The 12,347-nt window shown below is 38.2% G+C and overlaps 1 protein-coding gene across 2 annotated transcripts in view; it reads left to right on the top strand.

Moving 5' to 3' along the window:
- CNTNAP4 (contactin associated protein family member 4) overlaps window positions 1–12,347 on the top strand; it is a 292,850-nt gene that overhangs the window by 247,703 nt on the left and 32,800 nt on the right. For both annotated transcript variants that reach the window (XM_083187307.1, XM_083187316.1), the window contains one exon: window positions 11,535–11,774. In XM_083187307.1, coding sequence (XP_083043433.1) covers window positions 11,535–11,774 — 240 coding nt within the window. The remainder of the gene's footprint in view (window positions 1–11,534; window positions 11,775–12,347) is intronic.

The raw sequence follows: 12,347 nt of genomic DNA, 5'->3' as shown, positions 1-12,347 counted from the left end.
CATAAAAAGCCAACTTGATTTGTCATTAAAGTTGCCAGACAAAAGCTTAATTATTTGTGTATTATGTATACTAATAATCTCAATTAAAATACTAAAACAAAGAAATATTTAGTAAAGTGGTTCAGTAAAATATGGAAATTAGGATATGGAAATTAGGCACTACAGCCAATAACCTTAACACAACCCCTACACACGTCAATAACCAATTCTGATATACTGTATGTCATTAGATAATGGAACATGCCCAGATGACAAGCGCTAGAGGGTGGCACTGATGCTACGCTATGTCATCTATATTTGGCTTGCAGCTTGCCAGCCATAGCACATTGCAGCCAAAAGAGCCATTAAAGAGCTGTCAGACCTTTCTTTGTGGCACGCAGCTTCATCCCAGCAGCCCTGTACCGCTTCGTAAGATCATGATGCAATGTGTGGCTGGCAGGATGCATTTCTATCCTGCTACATACAGTACACTATAACACAATCGACAGTATACTGTACATACTATAACGCAGATCTATAGGCCACTGTTTGCCAACTATTAAATTGGGCTTTGCTTTTGCTAGTTTTTATTTTTTGTGATTGAATTGAACTACCAAAACGTTTATCTCTCCTTATCACCCTTGGATTTATCTCTTGTTAAAGCTTAATACATCTGCCCCATAATATTTTGCATTTACTATAGTGTTCCACCTTGGAATGCATACCACATTGGATTTAAATATTGAACTTCCTGTAGTTGTGTTTCATTGCTGGAATGCAGCTAACTTTTAGTGGCTATAACAATGGCAGAATAAGCAGGAGTCTCTTCTTCATTTACATTCCACATCTGAATATTCCAGTTTAATTCTTCTTCTTGTGGCAATGGCTAGAGTGACAAAAGAGGAAGCTCGGTAAAAAAAGACAGTTATGTAAAAAGACAATACACAGGTCTCATTTGAGTGACTCATTTCATACATCACAGAGCTTTGTCTCTGACATTATTCTAATTATTGTGCAAGGAAAATCTAATCCAAAATGCCTAGTACACTATAAAGTTAGTAGATGCAAACATTGTAAGAAACGTAGCAAAGATGAGGGATGAGGGGTGATTGCGCAGGATGGGAATCATGTCATACAGTATGACTTAAATAGGATAGCTGTATGAGGATACATCTGTATTGATAAATAGTTTAGATTTTTTTGTAGTTAATCGCTTTTGTAGTTACACTTGCTAAAACACAGTGCCGGTTAAAAAATATCATTTAAATGCTAAATTTGTAGACTGCAACAACTATTTAAAACTCAGAAGTGATTATTAACCTTAACATAATAGAATTAATCTATCATTGAAGTTTAACTGACCTTGAATGCCTCCTTTTTTATTTGACTTCCTCTATATATCAAGAAGAAGAAATTGATTTATTGGGATAATGGTCATTAGAAGACAGCTATTTCCATGAATTATCTTGAAAATTAATTCTACCCCTCTAATTAAATGAAATGTTGCTACGCTTATATAATATAAGCTATCCGATACAAAGTAGAGAAAGTTGAAATTTTTTAAGTTAAACCTCCACACGGCATTATAATTATTGGCAGAGCTCTTATGAAAAGTCTGCATACGGTATTTTATATCTGTGTTTTTAAAACCATAATTACAAACCATGCAGTACTCACCATGGTGGCTTGTTAAGAGTAGTTTACCCGTCAGTCATAGATGCAGTTGCACTGGCTGCTGGGATTTAAACATTGGTCTTATTCTCCACATTTATACAGATGCATAACCCTTATACAGCCACTTGTAAAAGTGTCATTATCACTGGTGCTAATAACGCCCAATGTTTGGGTACTGTGCGGACACATGAAACATTCTGCCCATGCACAGGACAGGTCCTGTGGTTATGGCACTGATTGATAGACAGGGCCGGCAAAAGAAATCATGGGGTCCCATACACTGTTATCTCTGCCCAACCCTCACCCGATCAAATGTTACCAATCCCTTCCCATGCTGGAATATAAACTGGACACACTTCCTCCCCCCTTTGGCCTGCGCTCTATCACACTGACCCTCATCCTTCATTCTGTCACACTCTCTATCACATTGACGCGCTCCCTCACCCAACAGCATGTGTTCTATCACACTGGCATACTCACTCAACCTGTGGTCTGCATTCTATCACACTGATGCACCCCCCTTTAACCTGTGGCCTGCGTTCTATCACAATGATGCACCCGTGGCCTGCACACGTGGCCTGCATTCTATCACACTGACCTTCTCTTTCACCCCTCGGCTTGGGCTCTATAACACCAATGCGCTCCCTTACACTGCAAACTGTGCTATATCACACTGATGAACTCCCTCATGATGCTGCCTGTGTTCTATCACACTGATGCCCTCCTTCACCTCGCAGCCTGCATTCTATTACACTGATGCACTCCCTTACCCCGCAGCCTGCGTTCTATCACACTGATGCACTACCTCACCCTCCAGCCTGCACTATATCACACTGATGCACTCCCTCATCCTGCAGCCTGCGCTCTATCACACCAACTCACTCCCTCAACCTGCAGCCTGCACTATTTCACACTGACACACTCCCTCAACCTGAGGCCTGCACTCTTTTAAACTGACGCACTCCCTCACCCTGTGGCCTGCACTTTATCAAAGTGACGTGTTCCCTAACCCTGTGGCCTGTGCTATATCAAACAGAAGCACTCCCACTCCCTGCATGATATCGCACTGATACACTCAATAGCCCATGCCTACACTCTACAACTCTGACGAACCCTGTGGCATGTGTTCTATTATGCGGATGAGCTACCTAACCCTCCGTTCTGACCCCCCACAGGCTAATTCTGACCCTCCCCGCTAGTGCTTAACTATCATACCCTCAGCCTAACCCTTACCCCCCCCCCCCTCAGCCTAACCCTTACCCCCCTCAGCCTAACCCTAACCCACCCTCAAAATATGCACACATACCACAATTGGAGTGGAACCAATGGTCAATACCCAAGTATCTCTCTTTTACTAAATGGGCATTTTGAACACCTAGTCCCTTTTTTTGACCACTGAACATCATAAAAAAAATACTGTATCTACTACTCTAATGTTGTTGTTTTTTTCTTCCTTTTTCTATATTCATGCAACAGTGATTTATTAAGAGGAAGAACATATTATCCTTGATAGCATTAAGTAATAATTTCACCATTCTGTAATTTATCTTGACAGTTTTAGAAGTTTATGATTATAGTTGTGTTGAGATTCTATTGTATAAGCTGCTTGTTTTCTGCTGTTTGTGCCATTACACTATAGACTTAACACATGCAATGGGTGATTATCAGGCAATGGATCAATTATTGACAAGCCGTACACGTGCTGCAATCACTATGAACATGTGTGAGGATGCTGCTGTGATCCTGATCATACTGAGAACTTTGTTCCACAGGAAGGGGTCATTAGGAGGTGGTAATGGGAATTTTAAGGAGAGTGGTTAGGAAAAGACACTTGTGTCATGGTCTTTTTCATGACATATATCTGATAGCTGTGTGATCCTACATACAAAAACATGGGGCGAAATGTAATCGGGGACGATTTTGTACACGTGTGATTTTTGGTAAAAAATGGCCGAAATCGCACATTTTCTGAAAATCGCACATGTAATAGTGTGCGATTGGCGGTAATAAAATTGCAATTTTTGCTGCGAAATCACACATTTTGAAGTGGCGATTTTTAGTCACACTTCAATTCGCATCCAGATGTTTTCCCATTATAAAGTATTACAGGAAATAAAAAAGAAATGTTTTCCAGCGCTAGGGTGGTTCTCGTGGTATCAATCACCCTTAAAAGTGATTGAATAGAATGTCAAAGTTATATCACCATGTACTCCTTTCCATAGGCGATAGGTACTAATGTCCAATTGTATACTCCTCCTCCACAAACGGTCCCATGCAATATAAAGAAAAAAACAGATAGTGCAGACTGATAAACAATGATCAGTTTTAATAAAGATGTACACTTACAATTGTGGGGGGGGTATAAAAGCATATCAACAACCCGGGGCAATGCAGGGCACGGAACAGTGTCAGCGGCAGGGCAATCCAGTCTAGATCTGGTCAGAGTCCTTCCTGCTAAATGTCCAAAGTCCACAATAGTCCCAGGTCCAGATAATGATAGGTGGTTGGTGGTTAAGAAGCGCTAAACGCGTTTCAGATCCAATAGATCCTAAGTCACTCGATTTTCCATTATAAAGTATACAAATCGCACATGTAATAGGGTGCGATTTTTGGTAAACGTTACCAAATATCGCCAAAATATTAGACCTGGTTCTGACAGGAGAATTTGACAGAACCATTCACAGATCATTGAGATCTGTGCATGGTTCTGTCTTTAAAAATGTGTAAAAGTTACAAAAAAAATGCTGTGGGGTCCCCCCTCCTGAGCATAACCTGCCCCGAGCTCATTGAGCTGGACCTGGTTCCAAAAATATGGGGGACAATAAATCTGGGGGTCCCCCGTATTTCTGAAACCAGCCCCGGACTTTTGGACCGGTACTGGTTCCAAAAATCTGGGGGACAAAAAATCTGGGGGACAAAAAATCTGGGGGACAAAAAATCTGGGGGGCCCCCGTATTTTGAAACCAGCACCGGACTCCAACAGCCCGCGGTGTCATGCCACAGCCAGGGGACACTTTTTACATAAGGTCCCCCAGCCTTACCATGAGCACCGTGGCTTCACCCATCCATGGCTGAAGCCCAGGGCTGTCACTGGCATCCCTGGGTTTTGGAAGCCGGCCTGATAGGGTTAAATCATTCATACGTAACATTGCTTTAAACAGGTGGTGAACTACAGGTGCCAGCAGGCCTCCCCGCATGCTGGGATTTGGCAAACCACAAGTCCCAGCATGCAGGGCATTAATGGGCCCGCTGGGACTTGTAGTCCACCTTTAAAAGGAATGTTAAAATAAAACACACACACAGAAAAGTACAACTTTATTACACACACACACCTCACTTTTACACCAACATACTAACTGAACCAGGATCCAGCACTGCCCTCCCTCCTCCCCAGCCAGCTCACCCAGCACGGAGAGCAGGGTGAGCTGGCTTCCTCTGGAGCTGCTAACAGCTTCTATAGCGCTGTCCCAGCACTATAGAGGCTATTAGCAAGGTTGGCTTGATGCGTCTCCATGGAGACGCTTTCAGCCATTCAGTAAGCCACGCTTGCGGATCTTCCAAAGTTGGGAGATATAAATAAATATCAAGGCATTTCAGTCTGTTGCAATATCAGATACAACTAATAGAACTATTCCATATAACTAAAATACCTAGCAATATGACAATACATCCACAACATTGCACAGAATGACACTACTGAGAAATATAATATAAACAAACACATTGTTTTAGAAGAAGTTTCCGAAACCTTTATTATACAGAATTACCTTGTTTAGCTCTATCTTCCTGTGGGTGCTAGCAAATAGACATGCAATGCACAAGGTATTAACTTTAATAGGCTGTCATTACTACACTGTAAGAGGAATGCTTTGACCTGGCACTTAATTCAGCTTTTTGGTTCAGCTGCCGTATTTAATGAAAGTTATAAACCTTATCAAACTAGGATTGCAAAAGACTTGAAAAGAAAATGATCCTAGTGAACTAATAGGATTAAAGAAAGACATATTGAAAGTAGTAGAAAATGTGTGATGCTGAGAGATTTAAGCTTCTAGAGTAATGTTCTTAGAAATTCAGGCATAGGTGCTTGTAAACGCAGCCATTTTCAAAGGTTGGGATTCAGAAATAAAACATGTAAGTTATAATCTTTTTCTGCCAGCAGTCAACTGCCATTTATTTAAAAAAAAAAGTAGAAGAATTTGTAGCAGCCAAAATATAATGGATTCAAATTACTATGTTAAACACTATAAAAATACGCTATCAGACATATTATTCTAAAGCACAGTGAAAGGATCTGGGTACTTTTCAGACTATGCCGGCTCTGAAAAGTCTCTTTAAAAATGAAACCATATATGTTTTTGTTCGCCAGACTTAAAGCATTCACACTTTATGATAGTATTGAGACTGTGCCCTAATTTAAAGTTGGATAATCAAAGAACATTTTCCAAACAATAATTTGACATATCTTTTGCAATGAAATACAATTTTGACATTATATGAAATAGTACTGTACTCATGTACAGATTTGAAATATTCACTGTATGAGAAAAAAATGTGGAAATATTATTTGCTGCTTCCACTTGTTAAAGATTTAGGGCCGGATGTGTGATTCTGGCATTTATGCAGGATGCCAGCCAAACAAGGAGGTTTTTTAAAAACCAGTCCTTGTAAATGGCTGCTAATTAAATAAACCTCCAAGTTTGGCCAGACTCGTACCGCATTTCTGGTTGATTTGCTAAGCTTCTAACTTAGCTGCTTAGTGAGCCAACTAACACCACCTGCTGCCCGCGTGAATGACTGCCTCCACCGCATTCCCCAACCCCGCTGCATTGCAAATGGATGTTTTGCATAAACATTAATTCGCAGGGTAGTGTAGCATGCAGGGCCCGAGCAGACTAGAATGACCCTCTTCATCTGGCCCATAGGATGAGTCTTAGTAAATTCAATGTTAAACCAGTTTGAAAGTGTCAGCAGATCTGGAATCCATGGGAATTGCAGTGTAATCAATTTAGAATAGATTAATTTGTTGTTGGTACTTATATGTTAGTTGGGCGCCCACTATAGTTAGTACACTCATACCCCCACTATCCATGTCGGCATGGAGTAGTATTCTATATAGTGTGGCGAGCGCAGCAAGCCACCAAGCCCGAAGCGCGGCGAGCGGACGCTGAAAACTAAGCAAATAGCTTAGTGGGTGCCCAACTAACATATATACAAGTACCAATTTATTTTATAATAGTATATTTAATTTTCACTTTTCTAGGAACATTTTGTTTAATGAAGGATTTATACAAACCATTGGAGGGAGGGGCATGGAAAGAAAAAAATGGAGTGAGGTGGTAAGATGACCATGTAAAACTGTAGTATAAGCACACCTTCTGCTAGCCAAACTTGAAGATTCACGCTAAGCTTTATGCAGTATGGTTGTTTAAGGTGGTGTACTGGATACATATCTCTTTTATGGTTGTAGGAAGGCATGCTACACAAACCTTTCTTATGACTTTGTCTGCCTACTAAGAGGTAGTGAAATAATTCAGACCTGTTTCCCTGTTTGTAAATCACTCATTAAGCACGTTAAATGTGAGCAGTAGAAACAAACATGTAATGGCTATGCGCTCAAAGGGCCTCAGCATGTATTACCAAAAGACAGGGGATTTAAAGTGGTTTTCTATTCAAGCTGCAGTGAAATGTGGATACTCATCCGCGAGCATGCCTCGGATCAGGTAAGTTTGGGGGTATTCAGTTCTCTAGGACCCGAACCCGCTCATCTCTAGTATAAACAGTGCTAAAACAAGCACAGTAAGTGCATCTATTTGTTGATTATTGAGGCCAGAGATAGAAAATAACAATATTTTTCACTGCTGTGTCTATTTTGAGATGTGTCATTCATGACAGAATGATAATAACAATATACACTATGCCTACAGGTGTGTTTCTTACATTTCTCTGTTTCATTCCATGCTCATACAACTTACTGCCATCAAAGATTATACCACTTACAATACAACTGGTTATAATCATAACTCGACTTCAAAGTCTGCCCAACCCCCACAGGCTTGTCCAAGAAGAGAAAAACAGATGTTTTATATTATCACATATTTATATTACCATCATCTTCCACAGTACACATTAAATAATTCTTGAAAGACATGATAAAAATTTAAATTATAAGTTTTACACAAACATGTCAGGCAATATGACTTTTAAACACACTCTTACTGTATAGCTAACAGTATAAAGGGAAATACAAATAAAAGATAAATGATCAGATGAAAGATTTTGAATATTTGTTTTGTGAAATCTTCTGAGAGACTTTGCCATAAGCAGAACTACTGTATTTATCACAAAGGCAAAACAGATTCTTGTCTAAAGAGATCAATTTGTACAGTGTGTCTAAGGAGCTTTTTTTAGTGCCTGGCACCATAAGGAAGAGAGTTTCAGAGAATAGCTGCAGCACTAGAGAAATACTGGAGTGTGAAGAGGTGATCAGAATGAGAAAAATGTCACACGAGGCACCAATTTGGAGAATATCTGGAGATTTCAAAACACATGCAAGGAGATTCAACACTGATTTTTAGATTAGGAATAAGATGTTGTACTTATCTTCCCTGTTTTCCAAGTAAACTTGTTATAGAAAAGTTTTAAGCCTGCACTCTCATGCATCCTTATTTATGGTCCAACAACTAATTTGGTGTGATAATGTCCTTTTAAAAATACTGAAGGAGTAGCTCTTGAGAAAATGCATATAAATAAAATGCAGAATTCTCAATAGATGGAATGACATTTGGTTAGATTTAAATATATCAGAAAGGCATTAATGTGAAAAATATTGTTTAAATAAATCAATTAGTTGTTGGTCCATACATTTGAGGAAAGACTGGGAGTGCAGATAAAACTGTTATTTCTGGATGGAGGGTTTGGGTGAAAAAAATTATTAGATTGTTATAAATTGATTGTTTAGAAGGAAAAAAAATGCTAAATATGAGTTTAGTTCAGATTGAAGCAGTAGTACTGTATATAGATGATGTCAAACCCAAAAAGAGAAAATAAGCAAAATACAATTTGTGTGTGCACGTGTGTGTTTGGTGTGAAACCACCTAATTTCCATAATTAAAAATCTTATGTATACTTTCCTGCAGAATCATACTTTCATATTTAGCTAGGATTGCTTACAATCAGCTAAACAGTGAGGTTGTGAAAAATAGATTATCCTGAAAATGTAACTATTATTTTTTGTTTCCTTTAGATTTTAGGACACTTTATTATTATTTTAATTTTTTTTGGTGGGGGGGGGGGTTAATAATGAAATGACTAGTAAACCCCAACTGTGCAATAGAATATTAAAGATAGATTACTGATTGAGGTATGTTCTTATTGTTTATGCAACAGATGTTGCTCCATGTTTGAGTAGAGGAATAAAGAATTAATTGGAGTATTTTCAAAATTAATTCAATTTGTTAAGTTGAGAGCTAGTTTTAAACTTGAAATCCTTGAGAAGACAAATCAAATAATTTGTGGTTAAGAAGTGCCAAATCTGTGACATTTAATTAACTGAATGGAAATGAATGTTACACAACCGGAATACTGTTTTTGATAATCACATATGGTTGTTAGATTTTAATTAATTATAAGCAACAAAAGGAATTGTTTACTGTCTGACTTGAAAGATGAAAGATGAAAACATTTAACACATTCTTCAAACTAAATTTGTGTACATGTTTGGACATCTTGTCAGATCTAAAAGTAACATATTGCAATATTTATTAGTAACTACAAATGTGAGTTCTGTGTTAGTCAAACATGTATTTATCTGCTATTTAATTAAACGTCACCTCCCCAATATACAGTACAGTACATTCATGAGCTTTAAGAACTCTGCTCGGCTATGGATCATAGGGTCAACAGTAATCAGTTTGACAGTGTCTACACTAGGTCTAAAGCAAAGAGGTCGACATGCAATGGGGAAAGGTCACCACATGGAAAGGTCAACATGAGTTTTTTACTTTTTTTGTTTCAATTTGTAGATTTTAGTTCATGGACCCTCAATTAGTGAACCATGTACCTTCACATGGCTTGATTCGCTCGTCATGCTTTGGGCCAGGTGTCTCACTCCACTACCACTTCTCATGGCACACTTTACCATTCCCAATAGTAGCCCACATGGTTGGTAAAGTATGAAAACCTAATCTAAATACAAAAATCATGAAAAACTAATTTAGACCTTTTCTTGTATCAATCATTAATGTGTTGATCATAATGCTTGCATAATGATCTAATGCTTGTGTTGGCATATAGTTCATGTGTACTTCAAGAGAGGAGAAGGCCAGAGTGCAGCCTCCTCTGGCCGGGCCTCTTCCTCTCTCCTGGCTGCAGCATCCCGGCTGCCCAGCACAATAGAACCTAAGTACTAAAGCACTCAGTCTCTTTTGCATTTCCCCAGACCTCTGGAAAATTGGCCACTGCACTATTTAATTTTTATTTATTATTTATTAACAGCTTTTTATATAGCGCATACATATTCAACAGCGTTTACAGAGAATATATGAACATTCACATCAGTCTGTGTTTCCAGTGATTCCTGCACATGGGTCTAGAGTTGAAACTGTTGAAGGAGCTGTAGTAAGAAGTGAAGCATGGGTGACCAGTGCTGGGTGGGTGTGCCAGAGCCACATGGGTGTATACACCCCCACACTATCAGCCACAATTCCAAAGTAAATACATAAGAATGAAATTATTGCAGAATTTTGTGAAAAAAATAGAAACACAATTTTGATTTTTAAGATTTATGGCCGACTACAGCATGTGAAAAAAATAGGCAGCTGATCATCATCATGCTGCAATGAGGATGGGGATGTTTTTATTTAGTGACTTGGATCTGTAGCTCAATCTGCCCCATTGTTAATTTTGTCCTAACTCCACTCAGAGTAGATTTTTGAGTTAGAGTAACACTTCCTACAGTATGCTAATATTTTTGTTATCCTGATTTTCCTAACTTCATAAATTAAAAATATGTCTCTTAAAGTGCAGGGAGGGTTAGGTTTAGGCACTAGAGGGAGACTTAGGGTTAGACTGTGAGCCATAGAGGTTAGGGTTAGGCTTTTGAGGAAGGTTAGGCACTTTGAAGGAGGGATCAGGGATAGGCTGCAGGGGGAGGGATTGGTTTAGGCAGCAGGGTAGGAAAGTTAGGCATAGGCACTAGCGGGGAGGGTTAAGCTCTATGGGGTAGGGTTTGGCTGTGGAGAGGGAGGGTTAGAGGGCAGGTGGAAGATAAGAATATTTACCAGACCCTTGTTGGTTTTCCCTGCATCAGTACTCTGACCACCAGCATCTGCACTACCAGTCATCCTTATACATTTCTCATATATTTATAAATAATTTTTCTACTGGAAATTCAGAACAAAATACATCAATTAAAATGCCAAATATATGGTCAAGGTAATTGGATACTAAGATAATACAGTAGCTCTAATAAAGATAGGAAAATGGCTTTGAAATTGGTAGTTTGTTATAAAACAAAACACCTGTTGACAATATATTGCCTAGGATACCTCAACACATACAGTATACAGAGTAGGTAAAGACAAGCACAGATAAGTGGGCCTAAATAAATAATCAAATCTTGGGTGAATATGGACAGATTCATTATTAATTAAGTAGCAAACAGCTGAAATTAAGAATATTTGAATTCAACCTTTTTAGTACTGCTACCAAAATTACCATCTGGTATTTTTATATTGTATTTATGTGACTGTCTAATTAAAGGACACAAACAGAGGTCTTGAAATATGTTATTCTGTTGACTGCTACATGATATTAAATATATTTTGTAAAAAAAAAAAATAATCCATTGAATTTGTACTTTTGTTTCTTTTTGTCCAAAACAGGTGGGACTCCTTCAAGGCAGAAAGGATTTTTAGGATGTATTCGTTCTTTAAAGTTAAATGGCATAGCTATTGATTTAGAAGAAAGAGCTAAAGTAACCCCGGGGATCAAACCTGGATGCCCTGGACACTGTAGCAGCTACGGAAACTTATGTCTTAATGGCGGAAAATGTGTTGAAAAGCAAAATGGTTTTTCATGCGATTGCAGATTGTCATCTTATACTGGAGCTTTCTGTAAAAAAGGTAAATATACTTCAATAAATACATTTGTGTGAAAAATATTAGGCAACTCAGGAGTCAAACTGCATGTTGAAAGAAGAAAAACCAGGATTCAAACCTAAACATAATTTTAATGAAAATGTTAGTATTAATTTGCTGAATATCATAGAATAAAAAAATATTAACTGTTAGAGATGTTTAAAATATCTGCAAAAAATGGCGGCATCGCTCACATTTGTTATATAAATTCAAAGAAAATGTAATCATTACCGGTCATTATGATAAATAAAAATGTTTGCCAATTTTCACACCTTTTTTGACAAATCCACTTGGCGCTCAAGGCTAATCTTTAAATATGCAAAGGTTTGGACACCCTTCCATTTTTTTTTTTTTTTATTAATTACTAGTGCTCAAACAATTACATTTTTAAACAAACAATTCCAATTACAGATTAAAACAATTTTCAAGTTAAATATCTACTCTAATCCTGTTGACTAAGACCTACAAATGAAGATTTTTTGTTGTTGGCCACAAATAAGAGGAAGGCTAAAAGTAAATGGTCAGCAAGGTTAGCTCTGCTCTCATAGAACAGATACT

This window comes from Crinia signifera, chromosome 1 (genome assembly GCF_055691185.1).
Source record: "Crinia signifera chromosome 1, ASM5569118v1, whole genome shotgun sequence".
NCBI lineage: Eukaryota > Metazoa > Chordata > Amphibia > Anura > Myobatrachidae > Crinia > Crinia signifera.
The sequence above is the reverse complement of the archived record's forward strand: the minus strand, read 5'-3'. Positions and strand labels throughout refer to the sequence as shown.